The sequence below is a fragment of the Charadrius vociferus genome, unplaced genomic scaffold (assembly GCF_000708025.1).
Source record: "Charadrius vociferus isolate BGI_N301 unplaced genomic scaffold, ASM70802v2 scaffold414, whole genome shotgun sequence".
NCBI classification, from domain to species: domain Eukaryota; kingdom Metazoa; phylum Chordata; class Aves; order Charadriiformes; family Charadriidae; genus Charadrius; species Charadrius vociferus.
In genome coordinates this window covers 2,994,872-3,011,604 of record NW_009648079.1, presented here as the reverse complement: position 1 = coordinate 3,011,604, position 16,733 = coordinate 2,994,872, and the positions used below count along the sequence as shown (strand labels likewise).

General features: G+C 37.5%; 1 protein-coding gene across 1 annotated transcript in view; it reads right to left on the bottom strand.

Annotated features, from left to right (window-relative positions):
• Nucleotides 1–3,912: 3,912 nt before the first annotated feature.
• Nucleotides 3,913–16,733, bottom strand: part of ROBO2 (roundabout, axon guidance receptor, homolog 2 (Drosophila)) — a gene marked incomplete at its 5' end in the record, with an annotated part of 419,210 nt that continues 406,389 nt past the window's right edge. The window contains 3 exons of the mRNA XM_009883862.1: nucleotides 3,913–4,140; nucleotides 5,182–5,382; nucleotides 9,920–10,180. Of these exons, the coding sequence (XP_009882164.1) occupies nucleotides 4,139–4,140; nucleotides 5,182–5,382; nucleotides 9,920–10,180 (464 nt within the window). The remainder of the gene's footprint in view (nucleotides 4,141–5,181; nucleotides 5,383–9,919; nucleotides 10,181–16,733) is intronic.

Below are 16,733 nucleotides of genomic sequence, written 5' to 3'. Positions count from 1 at the left end.
TTTTTTTAGTATTACTCTTTGCCATCTTTCCTGCCACTTGAATGTACCTCCTAAATGAATTGTCCATTGCCCACATGGTTTTCAAAAATAATTTATTTTTAGCTAATGTGTTCCAGATAGCTGGAACACAAAACATGTTAAAAAATAAAAATGAAATTAAAAAATACTCCCCTCAGCAAACAAGTTCCCCCCAATCTTTACAAAAGGCGGCCAACTTTTTTTTCTTTAGTTCCCCTGCTAAATTTTCACAAGGCCATTATTCATAAAATAACCCAAACTGCATAAATCGTAGAAAAGATGAAGGAACTGCCTGTATTTTTATTAAAAAAAAAAAAAAAAACCCCCCTGCCATAATCTCCCCCAACCCTATTACCTTTCCTCTGTCAGCTGTGAGGACTCTTCCTCTGCCTTACTGCACATCTTTTCTCCTGACTGGCAATGTATGGGCTGAGGCAAGCAGAAACCGGCATATCATTATTTCAAACAGTCACATCTACCTTTCGCACTGATATATAGTTAAATCAGTATACTTAAACCACTCCATGCTCCTTTGCTCTTGTGCTTTTGCCAAGGAATGGTGTTGTTTCAGGTGACAAATCCAAAGTTATTCAAAAGGTTTACTGACTTGGATAAAGACTTGAGAAATAATAACTAACAAAAAAGAAATGTCTGTTGTTTGCATCACTGAAATGGCTGCCCATACAGCAATACACCACTGAAGCACATGTAACAATTTATTATTCGGTCCTTCAGCCCTCCTGCATTTAAAACTGAGTATATGCTCAACTCAATGATTGAGAAAAATTGACCTAGCATCTATCTATACATTCTGGGGATGTTCTGTACTGGATTGGCAGTATCTCCACCAGTACAAAACCCCAAGTCCAAGGGTTCAGACCCACCGAACACAGATTTTGCAGGTCCACTACTCTGTGGGCTTTAAGCAAAGCAAGCTGTGCACTTGCGGTCCTTATTGTACATTGAGATAGTATGTCTACAAATAGAGAAGGTATCACTAGAATAGCTGTAGCAGTGTAATTACATTGGTACAACTATTCCCAATACAGACAGGACCTGAAACAGAAATCCCTATGACAGGCAATGCTTACCACTGGCCTGTTTACAAGACAGCTCTCAGCTTAGTTCAAAAACCAATGTATAAAATGTTCATTGTTACCTGTAAGTGGACAGTGATGATTATAGCTCAGTCTATGTTATTATTGCCTGATTTTCCCAGTTTGGGTTTTCACATATTGACTCCTTACTCAAGGTCTTTTAACATAGATTTGAAATGTGAATATGTTTTATTTTTTCCCCAGTAAATATACAATACACACTTCAACAGTACTATTAACCAACTTTTTATGCCAATTAAACTTTGCTGCACTAACAATACCAATGAAACACATTAAGAGGTCATACTTTTTCGTGAACAAACTGTAGCCAATAAACAGTTTTTTAAAAAAACAAATTAAAAAACAATTCTAAGTGCTGCCACAACATCCCTTTTCTTTAAACACATTATTCACAATAAATGTTTTCAATTTTTTTTTTAAAAAAAAGAAGAATACTTCTTTTAAAATAGTAAATTAAATGGCATTTTAAAAAATATGTACTGTGGTTCATTGGAAGTACACTGTATAGAAAAGAGAGAGAGAAAAAAAAAGAAGAGACATCACCTGTAAGATAATGGAGACACTTTGCGATACACAACAACATCTTATGTAATATTGTAAGCAAATTATTAATGAACAAAAATTTACAGAAGCAGATGGACAAGTTAGTGAATATCATGGTACTGCACAGCTTTAATACTGACACACATTTACTTTCCAGTGGAAGAGATAAAACACGTATTTGAAAGTAATTGGGATGGCTTTATCAAAGTCTAATGACACTGAATTTTGAATAGAATATAGTGAGTAAGGTGTTCCACCAAAGCTCAGCACAAGCTTTCGAATTAAAAGGAAAAAATATCTACTGGTGACTGAGTTAAACATTTTCCAGAGAATTAAATTTGAATCGTACTATGAATAGTCTTCTCTTCATATGATAATAACATAAAAAATGTACATATGTAAATATGATGTCTTCTTTATCTTGCTTGAACATTTTTGCACATTTTAAAGTAAAAGTTTTAACTACAATTGTTTAACAAGCAGGAAAATTACATATATTCATTGGTTGCATATATAAACAAATGCATATGTTTTTTTCTCAACTTTTTTGGTTTGTAACCTGCTAAATAACAGTCTTGACCTTAAGGAAGTTAACTAGCTTTTTTTTTTTTTAATATTCAGTAGTGCTGAGTTATAGTTGACAGCTGTAGTGTTTTATCTTATCATGGAACAAGTTAATGAAATGAAAAGCAACACATATTTAGCATTGTAATTTACTTTTCTAAAATTCTGCCATTACTAAAAGTGTTCGTAATACTGGTAAGCTCCAAGGCAATATATAAAACAACATAGACTGGTTATACGAAAAGGGTATTCAAATGGAAACTTCTGTTCATGGTCAGATAACTAACAGAAATAAGCTGTAGGATGCGATATTTAAATTAAGCATCAAATGAGTGGGCTATCCACATACAATATTCTAAGAAAAGTCTGACAATTTACTCATTGAGATTTGAGAGGTACAGAAGATTTGGACAAAGTCATGAAAACTAATGAAGAGACAGGATGCTGTCATTAATGTCCACTTACAGAGTTTGTTTTATTTAAAAAGTGTATAAACATGCGTTATTTCCTCATCATAGTAGGGTTTGAAGCCACTCACTAAAACACAGGTGAAAGATTTTCTTTGCTTATATCCAACTTTTTGGATGTATTGTATTGCCAGAAATGTACTTAATGCAAGCCAAAAATAATTTGACCTCTGCTTTCCTTTCAAACACTACACATTTTACTACAAATTTAGTGGATCCAGCTTCAGCTCTTGCAGACTTCAGGTAAAAGAACACAAAGATTTGTTTAGACTGCATCAAAACAATTAACGGCATGAATTTCAGTGGTGCAGCTCTATCCTCTATTGTACTGTACATGTATTGGAAAGATGAAATAAGATACTCTGACATTTAAATTTTTTGGAAGCATGAATATGTCTTAATAATAAATTGCATCCTTAACTACTTACTAGGTATTCCTTGAGTTTCTATTGTTTTTTTCTCCTGGGGATTCTTTGTCTTATATCTTGGGTTGGAGAAATTAATGTTAATAATTCTTTTAAAACTGCAATATAAAAACAGCTTTAGTGAAACACCTTAAGTTCTTTTGTTTCTAGCAAGGTTTGTTTTTCTTCCCCTTTACTTAGTGGCATGGGATGGCTAAAAACAGATACTACGGGCATCGTTCTAGTGAAAGGGTCTAGGCCATCTCATGCTATCTTTAATTTTCATATTCACTCTTTAATCTCACAATTCCAACTTCTGACCCCTTCTTAAATAGGAAGAGCAACTATGTTGCTTGCTTTTAAAAGATTGAAACCTGTCTCTAATGTCTTCACTGACATCAGTTTTGCCTGTCACTTTCTCATTTCTACACCCCAATGGAAAACCACCTAACATACTCCTTTACATCCAGCGTTATCCAAAGTAGCTTACAGTACGTAAACCTTCTTCACACATTCAGTCTCTTTTTTTCTTCATGTCATGAGGAGTAGAGTTTTGTGCTTATCACCAAATAAAATTGCAGTGCAAACTTTAAACATAAAAGTTACACAATTAAAAGTTAATATATGGCACCACAGCCTATTAATTCACATATAGTACAACAGACCAATAAAAACAGACATGAATATGAACATAGCTAAAAAGAAGGTGAGCTTGCATAGCAATGCAACAAAAGAAATTATATACAGAAGGAAATCCTTTTCATCCTGGAGGGTGATTTTTTTTTTCTTTCTTTTCTATATACTCCTGACAAGGAATAGTTTAAGGTGGATGGTGTATTAAAGAGAAGAACACAAGTAAAGTATCTGTGGGATATGTGTGGCTGTGTGTCTTTACATTGCATTTACAGTTCTTTTAATAGTACATAAATAAAGAAAATGTTCATTGCACTGTTTAGTGTCATCACTTCCATGAGTTCAGACCTGATGGTCCATCAGAGCAGCTTGCAATGTGTCTTCTCAACTACTCTATAGAGAGAAACAAAGAGAGAGAAAGAGGTTGTAATAAGGACAAAAAAAAACCCAAACAAAGCCTATGGCAATATTTCTGCAGCACAGGATGAATATTCAATAGGTTGGGAGAAGAGTGTTAATTGCTTTTAAGTTGAAAAGCGATGGATGCTAAAATACAACACTTATCAACACCATATCTGAGACAGCACATTTTAGAGTTTGTGGATCACCATTAGCTCTCTTACAAGCTACTGGGCAGTAACTGTTGGGACCTATTGAGGGTTTGACCGCAGCAAATAGGAGGCAGACATGCCAACAGCTACATTGCTTTTACTATGAAACATACCAGCATGCCCGAGCTAGCTGGGGTGTTGAGTACTACTTCAAACAACAGAATCAAAAGTTTTGGCGTCTAGTACTACCATCACGTATATAGTATTAACATGGTTTCATACAAGGTATAACAGATATTGAGTGATAATAGAAAAAAGTTTGGAAGATAATGTCCCCGGCCTCGGAAGTCGAGGAAAGAGTTGGGATATACAACTGAAAAACTGGGCTACAGAATCGAAAAAAGGGGACCTCCAATCTAAGGTCAAAAAGAGCAGAATATTGCTCATCAAGCAACTGCAAGTTAAGGAGAAGGCATCACAAGCTTGACACCATACCCGAAAAATTCAGCACCCTTCTCATTCACTCCTTTGAGAAAAACAATCAATAGCCTTTCCAAGACAAGCACACTACACTTTTCCAAGAAAATTCCAAATTACGAGACTTTCTTTGCAATTTTCCTAGTGTTTCACTAGCATTACACACTGAAAGAAGTACTGTGTAGGTAATGTTGGCATGGCTTACACAGATTTGACCTGGTCCAAACCAAAGAACAGAATGTCATTTGTTTGTCGTCACAGGCAAAACACCTCAGAAGTCAAAAAGATCTGGGTAAAATTTAAGCTGATTATCACACTCGTCTTCCTCCTCTCTTCACAACAGATTTAGAATTTTTTCTCTTTTTTTCTATTTGAGATTTTGAACTGTAGCTAGAGATAAACTTACATAATTCACCAGTAAACTGTCCTTGACTGTTTGATCCCACATAGCCTACATCGAGAAGGTCACTGGCATTGCGTTGGTGACCTCCTCGCAAGACTTCACCTTTTCTAGGTCCGGTTGATCCTTTAGAAGAAGCTGTTCCTGAAGAGCTGTGGCCGCCAGGGGATGGGAAGTTGGGTTTACTATATGGTACGAGTGCCTCTTCTAGGAAAGCAAAACAAAACAAAGCAAAATGAATACCAAATAAATTCCTATAAATTGGAATAAACAAGCTATTCTTGCATGGACATCATATTCATTCCTGCCCTTGGATATCTATCTTTTGTCTTGCTTTATAGCATGGCAATTTTACCTAAGAAAACACACAACTCAGTGTTGCATCCCACAGAAAAAGAAACCAAAGTGAATTTAATCTTGCTTTCATGTACACTCATAAGTTAGTTTGTATTAATTATAAAAAGTATAGATTCATTATGATGTAATAGATCATGAATCATACATATGTTAATAAAAATAGATGCACATACAATTTCCAAAGCAATGCAGCTATGATTAGATTTTTGCTGCAAGCCTACATGAATGTGCTTTTTCCTTTTCTTTAGCTTAAATTATGGCAACATTACCTCAATCAATTTAGATAAAGAACTACAATATCAGTTAATTTAATTAGCTTCCAGCAGCTCAGTAATTTCTAACGATGCAAAGTACACTGAAGATTTTTTTAACTGGTTGTGAATTACATTGGAAAATATTGTGTTATAAATAATGTTGGTAGTTGTAATATTTGGGGTGAGCAAATCTTCCTGCAGCTTGTTTCATGTTTCATTATGAGCAAAAGGCTTACTTTTGCTCACTTGGCCTCTTCCTTTGTGAAGACCTGAAATAATGAACTGCTTGCTAGAGCAGTAGTAATCCCCAATAAAGTACAGGACAGCATGTCTTCATACAGCATGAAGTAAAACAAGACATCACATCCGATTAGAGTTTTCAGGAGATATTGTTGTAATAATCCTAGCCTGAGAAGCAAAACAGCAGCACTGATTTAACAGTGAAATAGAAGCACTATTTTTTTTTTTTTTTGTGGTGTATGATCCACTTTTGCTGTCTCAGAAGCTGAAGAAAGAGCCTTTGCTAAATATAGTTGATTCAAGAAAGAATATGAGTATATATACTTAACCTTAAACACAGGAGTTGCCCCTTCTGAAATCAGTGGGATATCTCCTGCTTGAATCTTACATTCCTAAAAGTGAATCTGGGCTGAAAGTTGTTTGGGTTTGGTTTTTTATTTATTTTGCTTTTCTCATTGTCTTCACTCTTAAACAATCTTATGAGGAGAAACAGACTTGCTTTGACAGAGAGCAGGAATACAGAAGGAAAAGTAGGTGGGGATGGTTGGAAAGAAAGAGGAGATAAAAGCGCTTTTATTCACAATCTTGAACCTTTGCAAAGGCTGCAGCAGAGGCACAATTAACTTTGGGAAACGCTAAATGAGAACCAATTTGTGGAAGAAATCCCGGATTTCATTCTTTGTGCCTACTGCCACAAGCGAGTAGGACACTGGAATTCCCCATGTGATCTGCTATTGAACAGAACCCATTTGTAAGGTAAATCTGTTGAAGAAGAGGGCAGGCAGCTGACTCCTTTCTCTGCCAAAGTATCTCCCTCTGGTCCTGCCCGAGGGACCAGAATATTTGTGCTGCAGGACGTAAGGGCATTATCAGTGTTTTGTGCTATGACCGTGTGCTGTCCTTGCTGAAATATAAAGAAATGCTTAAAAGACATAGTAAAATGGCATTTAACAGCCATAGCCTCCTAAATTATGTTACCTGTTCTTTATATATCAAGCCCTAACAATAGAATCAGATGCAAACCTGGTTTCCAAAGGCTGGCTAAAATATGGAACAGCTTGCATTAAGACAGCAATAAAGCAAGCAGCATAAATCAGTTTAGCAGAAAGTTGGATACATTTTTAAAGGATGGCAAGAAAAGTCACTAGCATTGCAAAAGAGTTTGAAGATGACATATATGGTCAATTGATTTGTTTTTCTTGTTTGCGGACTCAGGATAAGGCCTCCTTCGGGTTCAATGAAATATTGAGAAAAAACGACCATGAATAAATATAAAGTGCATTATCATTATAGAGCATATGGTGTGTTAAATTATCTGTGGTGCCCTCAGAAATAAATGCAATCCATAAAATAAGCAATTGTGACATAAACTAAAGGCTAAGTTTTTCACAACATTCTAGCACATGAAAGGTAGTTGTCTCAAGTCCTTAGAATGGGCTTACATTTATTAAACACTCAAAACAGTGCCCCATGCCCCAGGCCTGCAAAGAATATGGGGAGGCTCTGCTGATGCCTTTCTCTTTGAAATCCTGTGCCCTTAATTTGAAGATATAATTCTAGCCCCTGTGAAATCAGGATGTATGTGTGTAATGATGTTTCTATACCCCATAAGATAACCAAAAGGCTTTTAATATTATCAAAAGTATTGTAACTTCATCCAGCACTACTTTCTTTAGAGGGGTAGCTGGGAACGTCATATTTGATGTGCTGTAACTGCAGTTCCACAATGAAGCCATTGTCAGGGACTCAGTGATCTTGTTTACACTGATAGCAACCAGTGGAAACACAGTTCCCAGAATTAGGTATTTTTATTCTATTCAACTTCAAACCAGAGGCCTTGCTTTTAAAATTTCGCTCACAGCCTGGTAATGTCTGAATGAAGTCCACTAAGCTGCAAAAAAGCTATTTTCTGGAAGCTGATAACTAATAATAACTTCTTTTGGAAACATATTGAAATCTGGACAGAACAGATTTCCAGAGATCTTTTTCGTTAATAAATGAAAAGGGAAGAAGAACAATTAATACTACTAAAACCCCCAAATTTAGTAATATAAACAAGCATCACACACAAGAGTAGCCTTTCTTAAATCTACCAGAGAAAAGACTACAACGCAAGCAAGCTGTCATGCCAGAAGCTGCGATGAGAAGACAGACAGACAGACATGAAGCTCTGGCCCACCTTGTGCACAAACTTTATGAAGCCCTCCCACCAGGGTAAAACTCTAACATCTCCTAGAGGAGTCCTCTGTCATGCATAAAGGATACACAATTGCTCTGCCCATCCTGATTTTGACAAGAACAAGCTACCTGTAATCACTCCAGCCCTAAATTCAATGCTCGTGTAGGACACCAGAACAGTCAAGATCAAGTTATTTTTATTTAAGGACAGATAAATGCAAGTCCTGCAGGATGAGTATTTTACTACTCTATACCCTCTGTATCACAGAATAACTGACAACTTCTATTTGCACACTTATGAGGCAGAGGAAAAGGAGGGGAGTTCTTGCTAACCAGGTGAGAAAAACATCCTTAATAATAATTTACAAAGAAATGAGATGCATAAAGTATATTTGGGCTGTTTTCTATGTGTTTGTACATCCTGTACATTGTAATTAAAATAGCCATTTCACCAAGTAGCATGAATTTCACACACTATATTTAAACTGCAACTTCACATCATCATTTCACAACATGAAGCACTACTCACTTGTTTATGCAGCTGAAAGATAAGGGGGTTTTAATAGTACCATTATTGGTATATTTTAAAATATAGATTGTATTTAAAATACTTGCATTTTAAATATGAGTAGCAATATTTCCTGGGAAGACTTTATTCAGTAAATCCTGGCCCCATGACAGGTTTGCCTGCATACCACTATTTTTTTTTTTTAGAATGTCATTGATATTAGTGTGCTAGATTAAGAAGCATTAACAGTAGAATGAAATCAAGAAAAAGATGGATGCTATGAATACCTTTAGTGTTACTGTGGGAGCTATGTATAGACTTGAAGAAGCAGTGTAGCCCTACAGAAAGCTCCACATACAGTATAGTTTGTTTGGGTTTTTTTTAAATCTCCTTTATTGTCCTCTTATATCACCTTAATCAGCACTGGGATAACACGTGATTAGTGGATTAAAGAAAATAACCTAGGTAAGGGGACCTGAAACAAAGCAGCTTTCATTTGAGGTCAGGCTGAGAGAAGGAATCTGCAAATATTGCAGAACTACAACTTCAGCTCAGCATCACCTCCTGCACACATTTTTACAGACTTGAAATCCATTTAGGAGATAAAGTCAGCACTCAGCCATGAGCAGGTCCCGTATAAAGGTGAAAACCTGCGCTGTCATCTTGCTGGGCCTAAGAGATGAATGTTACTTTGTTATATCCTGGAATAAGGAGAAGACAGTGTTTTAAACACAGCTGGAAGGAATGCTAGTAGCTCAGAAAGATCTTGCATGCCTCCTTGCAGACATGCAAAAACAACTGCTGCGAATTTAGAAGCAGGCTGAAAGAACTAGAAAACATGGCCCTATATGCAAAAATACATACATCTAACAGAAAAGACTCTAAAAATCTGTTTCTCCTTCCCTGCCTGCCTGAAACCGCTCCTGTTTTTTCCACCGCTATGGCTGACAACATTATTAATTGCCAGAACACTGTAAGGAATGCACCGAGTCAGGTGCTAATGAGATTTCATTGTTGCGGGAGGGAAAATACTTGGATGACAAGCTCCATTTTACTTTGCCCTTCCTTCTTTTCCAGCCTGACCCTCACCAGTGCTGGCACGGAGGGGCGTGAGGCGATCTTAGCCTCCTGCCAGACGCAGAAACCCTCAGCTGAGAAGTGGCAAGGAGCCATCTGCGTTGCCTCGGCTGGTGCAGCACACACACACCTGATCCGAAGGCTTGTTTGTGTTGGGCTTTCCTGAAATCCTCTTGGCGGTCTGTAGAGCTTATCCACTCCTGGGTTTGTCGCTGCCACTCTAGTGACGTCCTAGCTTGCCGGTCCAGGGAGCTCTTTGTTTCATCTACGTTCGGTGCATGCTGCCTCTCAAGAGAGCTTCCTTTCCTCTCTGCCGAGCCTCCGCGCTGGCCGGGGACTATTTGCTGCCTTAAACCCTGACCAGGGGGTGGGTCGGGTGGTGGTGGAAGATCTAAAAAATGTGAATAAGATTTAGGTGAACTAATTTTTTATTTGAAACAGAAGGTCTATTTGATGCTGAAAAGAAAAGTCCCCTGAAAATGGCATGAATCACTTCATTTGCTGATTTGAAAAGGAGGAAATTTCATGTTAATCAGAAACATGTTTTTCCCTTCCTCTAGCTCTTTGCTTAGGTTACTGTGTTGCTAGCTCTTTCTAACTTCCATAAAAATCAATAGACTCTGAGCTCTGACTTAAATTTCTAAGCATGGGGTTTATTTTCTATGAGGTATACTCCATCTGGCTCTTTCAGTAACAGCAAGCAATTAAGAAAGGCTATGAAAAACTGATCTGTTCCAGTTGACAGAGTAATTTCCTCCCATCATATTGGGGCTTGCTTCATCATCCCTCATTTTTGCGCTTCACTTTCAGATTGAGGCTTAAACTCAAAAACTGAATACACAACTTTATCAAAACGCATAAAATTCCACAAAATTTTGGGGGAAAATTATTCACAGTACCTATTGTCATTGAAAAAGCACCAACACGTCAGTGAAACATGCATGGTTAAATGAAACCACCATACACAATGGGTGAGCTTTTTATTCAAGCACTATTTGAAAGTCAGCCAAGAGCTAGAGTCTTCACAGACAGGAGGATGTCCACTCTTAAGTTTAGCAGTCTTGTAAACATAACCAATCAAAATACAGTTTCATCTGAACGCTGTAAGACGCTTGCCTGGTCTTTAACAACTCCTGTCCTTTTCAAGTTTTTCACTTGGACTACTAAGATGCTTGTAGGATTGAAGATCAAGCTTCTAATCACATTTGTGGAGGGAAAAGTACATTGTCCCAAGGTAATTATAGAATCTGGATAATTAGAATTCTACATGTAATATATCCATGTAAACCATATGATAGACCTATAATAGTCCAGAAGAGCCTCAGATTACTTAAAAAAAAAAAAATCAGAAAAAGGGAACACTTTTAGTATTGCAATGAAAACTCTCACATATCAGGTGCCCATTTTATTTATAGAATACTTGTTGATATTTCTGGTTTTGGCAATGCATAGTCCAAATAAATCTGTGCAGCGCCACCAACTTCACTAAACCTATGTTAGTTTACACTAGATATAGATCTGTCCTGCTTCCTAGTCTTTTGTATCTTCCGGTGTTGTGAAGGTTTATCAGGGAATTTAACTTGGCTCAATAACAGACATAGAAAAGCAAACCTCTGCTCTGCCTGCAGGAAAGTCTGATGTTTATAACTCTAGTGAAACTAAAATTTACTGTATAAATTGGTGAGAAGGCTTTTGGAAGGAATATATTTTGAACGCTAATCTGGCTTTAGATAATGCTACGCAGACTTTTTTTCACGTCCTTGCTATTAGAGCTGGTACTTATACCTCATATATGGGAGAGAAATGCTTCCAAAGTTGCTGAGATGTCATTTCAGTCAGCAATGTCTCCTACAGATAAATGAGGACGTGTGGGTTATTTGTGTCTACAAGGGAAAGAAGTTGTATCTGATGTTGCTCCCGTACCTTTGTTCATAGCTGAAGTGCTATACCCCAGATTAAGATATCTATCTTCTGGCTGGAACAGCCTTGTAATAATCTGACAGTGAGCTTGGTGTATGCTTTATGTTCAGCACTAATTTATTTGAGAAATTTTTAGTTATGAATATAGATGTGACCTTTTATGACAATGACTATACTTGAGTTACTGTAGGTGGAAGTGGGAGGGTATGGGAGCTTGCCAATGTTAAAATTGCTTTATAGTGTTGGCTTCCAAAACGGCATTTCTTATAATTGATTTTATTGTGATCATAACCAGTTAATGTACAGAACCACCACACTGGCATCTGCTTATGCAACCTGAAATAGAGATTACTGAAGTTGTGATTTATAAGCACTTTATGGAGATGAATTGAATCCAATAAACATAGTCATAACATGACATCTGACAATGCAATTTTCCCAGATAAAATATTTACCATTCAATATAAACAAATATTTTAAGTAGTATAAAAAAGTTACTATTATTGCAGTATTAAACTTCTTAACATACAGTACCCTTCTTCAGAAATTGCCATATAATAGTTGTTATTAATTAGATACTGAGATGGAAAGGTTTGTACTTAAACCATACTGCACGTTCTAGAGCTAGCTGCAACTCCTGGAATTACTGTACACTTATGCTGCTTATCTACTGTTAACCTGATTCTTGCTTTTATCCATACGCAAAAAGTGCATAATAATTTCCTGATACATAGAGGTGAAATGAAAAACCATATTTGCAAAGTTCTTTGGGTGCTTCAGACCTGTGGTAGAGTTGACATGAAAAACAAAATTTACCTTCTGATGAAGCTTCATGCAATTCTAGAAGAATTACAACTACTATGGAATTAATGCAAGCTGGCTCCAGCCTGGGTGCAGACTTACTGAACTGTGTTAGATACGTCTGAGAAGATCAACAAGAATGGTTACTAATTCCAGCCAACCGTCACTTGACTAAACCGCTTGCTTTTTCACCTTCTTACTCAGGTTGACTGTTCACAGTAACATCTACCTTTCCTTTTTAATAAAAGAAGCTGGAAGAAAGCTTCATTTGGAAATATAGCTTTTTATTTGCTCCACAACTTAAATTCTCTAGTGCAAACCTTCTGCCTTAGGTAAATAACTAAATATGCCCTATCATCTTGCCTGTGCGTATATAAAGACGGCATGTATTTGGAATCACAAGCTTCCTGTTCCAATGCCACAGAGAACAGCGATGCCTCTCCTCTCCTCTCCTCTCCCTTCCCAGGCAAGCAAGCTGATATGTGACTGTGCACGTGTCTCCATGCACGCTTGCGAGTATGCACATACATGATGGATAATGAGATCAGGCGACTTAGTAGTCTCAGTCCCTAGCAGGCAGATTTATTACCAGATAGAGGCAAGCCAACTCACTCCAACTTGTCAATCACTACGAGGAGTTCCGAATTGAGAAATTTAGGGACTTCAGCAGGACTTTCAGTGAGGATACCCAGAGTGGCGTCACTGATTATCGCTGTGCTTCCATCTAAATGACATTTGTCTTCCAGGTGCTAGGTAAAACATCTGAAAATCCACATTGAGCTACTAACTTACTAGGCCAGTGGGACGTCATTCAGACTACCACTTGCAGCCTCTAATGACAGGATTATCAAACCTGCAAGGTGATTTATAAGTGCATTGGTGGGGATGTGACGGTCTTATTGATTTAGTAATGGAGGGACTGAGATTGAGAAGCGGTAGGACATCAGAGTGCCTCATAAGAGGCAGACAGATGTTCAGCCTGGGATTACTCCAGCCCTCCTTTAGAAGGCAGAGCATTGGCCAAATGATTCAGGCACCAGTCAAGCTTTGGCACAGCCTCTCATTATTAACTGGAAAAAGTAGTGAGTTACAGAACCAACAAGTATAAGGACATCCCTTTCTATCTGTGCCAGTGATTTGTTTTCCTAGGGGTGATAATTACGGAGACATTTAATAAGCTTCTGAACCACTTTCTAGTATCAGAAGGTAAGCATCTTCTCTGCAGTGATCTACATCGGCAAAAAATGATTTATAATACCTGATAACAAGTCAGTGGCAAAGCTAATAGAAATCATAAGTTCCAGTTCTCCTTTTTAACCTCCAACCATATTTCCCTTCTGCCTCCTCTTTGGGTTTTTTAAAAATCATGCTCAACTAAGGACGAGCTTTTAACGTCAGTCATGCAGTTACCATGCCACCACCTATATAACAGATTCTACTGTTTTGCAATTTGTGAATACTTTGTTTCCAAGAAAAAAAAGTATTCCTTGAGCACAAGAGCTAAAAAACTCCTATTTGTTCCTTATGGTGGTTTGTGAGGTCAGAATGAAGGTTTTTCATCATCTGAGGTATTCATAAGGTATCCTTCCTCTGTGGATTTTCTGTTGTCTCCATGGCCTTTTAGAATGGGGAATTTAAAAAAAAAAAAAAAAAAAAAAAGAGTTGTACAGGAAGATAAATTTGAAGATTCAATCTAGAGCCAGTCTCTAGAGGATTCTGACCTGCGAGTGAAGAAAATGAATAAACAGGCTTTTAGGGGATTTGTGTGGATTGCTGTCAAAAGTAAGCATGAAGTTGTCTCCTTATATGCTTACATAGTCTGGGATCTGTGTGCTGTGTGTTAAATATTACAGTTTCTTAGGTTTTTTGCACCATCCAACATGGTTACAGTTAACAAGGAGGAAGTAGGAAGTGCTCAGGATGTGTACTGGAAAGGGCAGAGAAAGGCTGGAGCTTACTTGGTCAACGAAAATTTAAAATGACAGATATCTAGTATGTGATGAGACTTAAACACAGGATGCAAGGACTTATCCAGCTTAGGAATTTGAAGATGACTGACAAACCATGATTCTATGTTCTCATATGATGAACCCAAGAGGAAGCAGTTGTAAGGGAATGGATTAGACACATCTCAAAACTAGGAGAAAAATGTATAGTTATGCTTCTCACTGAAATTAGAACAGCACAGGACTGGCCTGGATTAGGGCTTGGAATTGCTGGATCTATCCCAGGTTCTCCTACTTGCTTTTTCTAACTGTAGCTTAAGTATGGTGGGATTGTCTCTCTTCGTGAAGTTCATTGCAATATTCCACACTAAGCATCCAGTTACTATTTTTAATTTTTGTATACCAGAGGTTCCTAAATTCAGTTTGTTTACATATACACAGGTGGCAGTAGCAATCTTTAGCTTCCTTAATTGACAAATGTTCTTTTGCAAATTTAGGTATGACTCAGACTTGCTGTCTTTAATGACTCAGATTCAGCAAGAGTTGGAAGTGGAAAAACTGTACAATTTGTGTTTGTTTGTTCCTGTGGTAAGAGAGGATAGGAAAGGATCCTCCTCTGTTACTCCAGGATATTATAAATTTTTGGAACATGTAGTAAGCACTTTAACTAGGTTTGTAACAGACAAATGTTAAGCTAACAGTTAAGTAACCAAAAGCTATTATGGTTACTGCCTGTGTCTGAGAGGTGGACTGTTGAAGGAAACATTGTATCATTGGTATTCTGACTCAAATATATGAAACTCCAGTAAGTTTAGTATTTGATAAAGAATAAATAAAAGACAAAAGGAGATTCCTCTTTTTTAAAAAAATCTTAAAGTCTGATCTCTTTCTCTGATTTAAAACTACACCAGATTTTATGATGAAGTCACTCCCTGAGAAGTCACGCTTCCATCTGTCTCGTGACCTGAACTGGATTCCTATTCATCTGCCAGTACCCACATTATTGTTAAACATTTTTATAGCAGTAGTACTGAAAAGCAGAAGGATGAAGGTACCACCATACTGAGTGCAGTACAAACTCCCATGTACACAGAATTTGTGGCCCAAAAGGCTCATAGCCTGGGGTGACAGGATATGCCATGCAGAAGGGTTGACTTAACGTATGCACAGGAAGAGTATTGCCAGTGCCACAAGCAACACCTACAATTTCCAGTTACTATTCTCATATTTAATGTATCTGTGTAGCAGGGAGGCCTCTGGAATATATCCAGAAGGGGAAGGCATTAATGTTTAAGCCAATTCAGATCCATATGAGTGGAGTCTAAGCTACTTTAAGCTGTTTCCCCAAATAATATGGTAGCAAGGATGAGCCATAGAGCATGAGATGTAGTGAAGCTGGTGAAGACTTTCATTTCTGCAATTTGCTCTCCACCTTTGTGATCCGGCAAACAAGGAATTTGTCAGAGCATACTACAAAATTGTATCTGTACACCTGATAACATGACTGAGAGGAGAACTCTGGTGGTTTTAGGGGCCACGGTCCACCTTGCAAGCTGTTAATATATTTTATACATGTACCTAGAGTAATAAATAGCACATTATAAATAAACCAAACTAAATATTCTCCCTATCAAATCTATTTATTATGTTACCTGTCCAAAGAAGATAATGAAGGGAGTTGGACTTGAAGATCCTTATGAGTCCCTTCCAACTCAAGATATTCTATTCAAGTAATTTTTACTACAGTAAGGAGGATCTTTATACTAAAATCTAAAGTTTTTTTTTTTTTAATTTTTACACCTTCCCTTGCATATTTTTCTGGAAGATTTGTCAAGGTGCACTTGAGATTAGGAGATAGACTCACTGGCATCACACCCACTCCCGTGGTCCAGATAGTGTTCTGAGAGCCACTGAGGCAGGTGGGACAGTGTAGCTCTCAGAATTGCCCTACTTTGAACAGTGAAAAAGAGGTCAGCATGAGGAAAGGGATCACGTCTCCATCTGATATCCTTAGTGGTTCCTTTAATGCTGTTTTTCCATTTGACTGCTTCTCCCCTCTGATCACTTCAACACCTACAGGAGCCAGCCCAAAGATCAGAAGAAATGAGGGAGAGGTAGCCAGCCAGCCAACTTCCTATCCAGTCCTCTTCAAAGAGTAACAGGCACCAAGTGTGTCTTTTCCCAAACTCAAGAGGGGGCAGACAAAGATAATGGAAGACTGAGCTGATCTTAGTCATTAGAAGAGTAGAACAGACGTCTGAAATTTCCAGATGTGAA